At 44.3% G+C, this 4,867-nt stretch overlaps 1 protein-coding gene across 1 annotated transcript in view; it reads right to left on the bottom strand.

Moving 5' to 3' along the window:
* Positions 1-1,227, bottom strand: part of LOC102732304 (thiamine transporter 2) — a 25,231-nt gene extending 24,004 nt beyond the window's left edge. The window contains exons 1-2 of the mRNA XM_081815300.1: positions 1,192-1,227; positions 6-215 (exon numbers count right to left, since the gene is read on the bottom strand). Of these exons, the coding sequence (XP_081671426.1) occupies positions 6-215; positions 1,192-1,227 (246 nt within the window). The remainder of the gene's footprint in view (positions 1-5; positions 216-1,191) is intronic.
* Between the last annotated feature and the right edge of the window lie 3,640 nt (positions 1,228-4,867).

Genomic DNA, 4,867 nt, shown 5'->3' with positions numbered 1-4,867 from the left:
GCCACCTCAGTGGCGGTGACCATGCCATAGAAGAACTCCAGCACCTGCATGGCCTTCACTCCCTGGCCAAATACAAGCAGCAGCCAGGTGATGATGAGGCTGATCCCTTGCAGGATGATGACTGGCTTGTAGCGGACGTAATCGGTGAGGATGAACACGGGGAGAAGCAGCACCAGGTAAGAGTATGTCCAAATTGGAAAGATCTCATTGGTGATCTGTGAGGTTAAATGGGGAGGGTGTGAGGACAAAAGCACCAGAAGTGCAACACACCATAGATCTCTGACATATATATTATTCAGATGATATGTATCCCTCCTAGGACCTTGCTTGGCCCACGTCAATTTGATACTTTACACGAGTTTCTGACAATACAATGGAAAGCCATGGGAAACTGAAATTCAAGGAAACAAAGTGCCAAAATCATGGATATTCATAACCTGTTGACTGCCTCCTCCAAGTATAAAGAAAGAGCAGTTATTGTTCTTGGTTATCTGCTTCTTACATTTTTAAAATGGAATATCATCTGCATAAGCCACTGAGGCTGGGAAAAGAGGCCATAATGCATATGTTCGGCTTCTCAGCTTTCCCAGGGCAGCGTAGGGCTGCTCACATGTTGTTGCCTGTCCTTTCAAAATAGTTGACTCTTCTTCAATAAGGTTGAAAAGAATGTTTCAGTACTGGCAGAACCTGGCCATATTTACCTTTGATCCACATCAGTATGTAAAATGTACAGACCATCAAGAGATCATCTGGGTGATCAGGAACACATAGGACAAATGACCAGTTCAAGACCAAATATCAGAAGAAGGAATGCTAGTCTGTCTTCTGTTCTTCTGCATTCTTGGCCTTACTTTCTTGGGCTGCTTTGCAAAAGCCATGAGAAACCACTTAGTATCTCTCTTGTTTAAGTCAGCTTTGGCCACGGTTTTCCAGAAAACACTGGTGGTATCAGCAAATCATCTGAGCCCATCAACAGTACATAATTATTTTAGCTTCTATAAGCGGAATCTATAGTGGGTAGAAGATGATGTAAAGAAGGTTGGGGTAGAACCTCTTAAATCCCTCTCAAATCCCAGAGTCTCAGATCACTGACATAAACCTGCCAATTTACCGAGCCCAAGAGTATGTTTTGACCTAATCTGTGCCTGACTCCTTGAGTTCTCAGGTCACCTTTTACCTAAGTGTTCTTACAGTTTGGTAGAACTTCATTCTGGCTCTTCCCGACATTAGGTGTAGTCACTAACCTGGGAAAAGCTATGTTCCAGATCTGTTTCTTGTGACTATCTCTGGACTCTAAATCCAGTCCAGGGCTATCTCCCAGCCAAACCTGTTTGCACCTACTGGCATTCAAGATTGGCATGTGCCTTTTTTATTGGGAGGGAAAATGGTGGATTGGTTTAGAGGGAAGAGTTTCCTTGGAGTCCGGTAGGGACATGAGGATGTTTTCTAGGAGAGGGAGACCAAGGGAGATACAATTGTTATGCCCCATTTGCTGACTAACCGGGCATAAAATGGGTGTGACATTCTTTTCCTAAGGAAATTGAATCGATACAGTGCTTTGTCTGATCTTGTTATTGTTCAGTGACTGAAGTGGCAGGTCTCAAATTTTAACATGTAGCCAATTCACCTGGAGGGTTTGTTAAAAACCAGACATTGAGACTCAGGAGATCTGGGCCGGGGCCTGAAAATGAACATTTCTAACAAGTTCCCAGGTGATGCCCTTGCAATGGTCCACGGACCATGCTTTGAGAACCACTGACTCATCGGCTCCTTAGGATTATATCCTATGACCTGACTAAAAGCTGCCAATGGCCTTAATGTTCATACATAAAGAGGAAAAAAACCTTCAGAGGATTTTTTCATATGCTTTTTCCTAACATTTCCCCTCCAAATATTATACTCTCCTCTAAGGTTTATGCTTATATCTAGGTATGGCTTTATTTTAGGTTCATGATAATAAGCAATGACATCCGGGAGTATTGTTTTTGTACAGCTGAAAGGTTGTTTTGAACTCACCCCATTTGTGTGGTAGGAAAGAGTTTTATATTTTCACATGACAAATGCACAGAAATCATTAGGGACAATTTGTTCACATTTGAGATGGTAAGAAGTGCGGATACTTAGCTCCTACCCAAGGCTTTAGACATTGGTTCTAACAAGACAAATCTAAGATAAGCATGTTAGTAAACTTACCATGCTGAGGCTTATATTTTTATCTGGTCCTGCTAAATAAGGTATGACAAATGGCTCTGATGGTTTCATCATTGAGAAAAATCCAAAGCAGCAGAGGTTTACTGTGGGAAAAACCCAGGAAGGGTTTGGTGATGTCCGGCAACAATTCATGGATGGTTAAACTCTTGGAGAAAAAAGAAAAAAAAAAGCAAGTCAGAAGATTGATGGTTTCTTTTCATAAAACTTGTGTTCTCTTCCCCATGCTCCATTTGTCCTTTGGTCTTAAAAAATGACAAAAAGAAAATCGTTGTGACAGTAAATACATATCACACGTCAAAACACAGGGACTCAAGTCTTGTCTTTGGGTTTTTTGGTTTAAAGAGAAAACTAATGGTTACTTGAAAACACTGCAGTAAGGGGGTTAAATTTCATATCAGCTGGAATGGCGGGGTCACTGAAGAAAAAAGTACTGCCCAGTATGGCAAGCCAGTGGGTCATGCTCTCCTCTAATCTTTTCCAGTAGAAAGAAGTCAGGGAATTTCTCCTCAGGCAGAAATCTGGGCATAAGATAAGACTGGTAGAATTTTGATAAACATAGTTGCTAAGCAAACATCTGCTTCATGCCCCCCATCATGAGCCTATTACCCTGTGGTAGTTGATGGACTGGAAATTCATTTTAATGAGTGCTTTAAAATGGTGAATAAAATAGCCTTTGGGGAGTGAAGATTTATAAAGCAGATAGACCCCTTCCTTTATCTAAGAATCAAACTCAAGGTGAAACTTGGGCTAGCATAAGAAGGCTCCAGTAATTTGAATTGTCACCCACCCAGGTGATTTGACTTGTTTCTGATACCAACCTTCAGAAGAATTACATGACATCTAGACAATATGGTGTCATGGATGAAATTCAACAGGACTTAAAAGTATTTTTCTGAGTTGATACTTAGCTCTTGCTCTGTTCCTATTTTTCCCCACTTATGTTGCTAATACTGAAACGTGAGAACTTAAGTTCAGGAGGATAAGCCTTAAGTCGGCTGACTGAGGGAAGACACGGGCCGCCCTTAGGAAAGCAATGGACTGCTCAGAGAGAATGTCACTCACTCAGTCATTGACCATTTCCTGCCTGAAGCTTCCCTACCCTTTCCAGCTTCTCTCCTGCCTTCTTCTATGCTTCCTCTCAGTTACAGCCCTGGCAAAGCAGTGTGGCAGGACAGTAAAGGGCAGGGCTCTGGAGTCAAGAAGGTCCAAATTCTTGCTGCTACTCACAAGCATGTAAACTTTGGCAAGTTACTGGACCTCTCTGGTACCTCGGATTTCTCATCTGTAAAATGGGGATGGTAAGACCTACCTCGTGGTGGAAAGATGACACGCACTAGTACATGTTAGAACGATGCCAGTCAGTAAGCACACACTATGCATTCTGTAGAAGGCATGGCTTTGGAGGGCACTGAGGTATCGACAGGCACATCTGCCCGTTAGCCTGGCAGCTCCATGGGGGCGGGGATTCATTTTTGTCACCGAGTCTAGCACACAGTCTTACATATCAAAGGTCCCCTGGAGGGACGCCTGAGTGGCTCAGTCGGTTAAGCGGCTGCCTTCAGCTCCGGTCATGATCCCAGGGTCCTGGGATCGAGTCCCGCATGGGGCTCCTTGCTACGTGGGAAGCCTGCTTCTCCCTCTCCTGCTCCCCCTGCTTGTGCTCTCTCTCTGACAAATAAATAAATAAAATCTCAAAGGGCTCCTGGAAATGTTTGTTCAAAGTACAGCCATTGAGCCAAACATGGCTTTCTAACTGACCAGAACAGTTCAAATAATAATGAGGTATTTCCCAAGTGTTCTAGTTACTTAAAGTTGTTCTCAGGAGTGGGAACCACAAGCCACTGTTTGCTTCTCAAGAATATGGAGATTACTCTTTTTATTTATTTCTTTGAGGGGGGGAGGGGCAGGGAGAGAATCCCAGGCAGAACCCCCCTCCTCCACCTCTGCTGAGCGCGGAGCCTGACGTGGGGCTCAATTCCAGAACCCTGAGACCATGGCCTGGAGCCAAAGCCCAGTGTCGGCCACTTAACCGACTGAGCCACCCAGGTACCCCAAGAGGTTACCCCCAGAATAGTTTTGGAATAACGAACCGAGGATTTCCTGGTGAGAACATGGCGTTGGCAGTTGAGCAAATTCAAATCTTGAATCCACCTTTTGAGTTGTATAGTTCCTGGACAAGTTTCTTAATTTGCTGAGGCCTCAGCTGTCCTCACCTGGGCAGGTGGGGAACTTCCATTCCACCCACCCCAGATGTTGGCAGCCAGTTCGTCAAAGGCTCTTGAGCTCAAAATGAGTGGATTGGTTGGTCTGACTAGAATATGGGCTCCGTTACCACCACAACGGGAAGATTCACGTGACAAGTGATCATGTGGAGAAAGAGCTACAACAAATCCTCTTGAATGTGAAATCCGGACTGCTGCTGTGAGGACGGGCTCCAAGCTGGCCCCCTGCTGGTATCCTCCCTTATTGCAAAGGGACAGTGTGTTTTTATTTTCTCTGCCTGCATTGCCCCTCTGAATTGAACGACTTTCTTTATGGCCTGTGGAAAACTAATGGCTCCCTGGGAAGAACTTTGAAAACACAAGGCATACACTATTCCCTGATATGTGGTCTCCACTGAGATTGAAGGGAGCGAAGAACCCAACATGATAGATGC

Source organism: Leptonychotes weddellii, chromosome 3 (assembly GCF_054177405.1).
Source record: "Leptonychotes weddellii isolate Sample4059 chromosome 3, ASM5417740v2, whole genome shotgun sequence".
Classification (NCBI taxonomy): Eukaryota; Metazoa; Chordata; class Mammalia; order Carnivora; family Phocidae; genus Leptonychotes; species Leptonychotes weddellii.
This window is presented reverse-complemented; position numbering and strand designations above follow the sequence as displayed.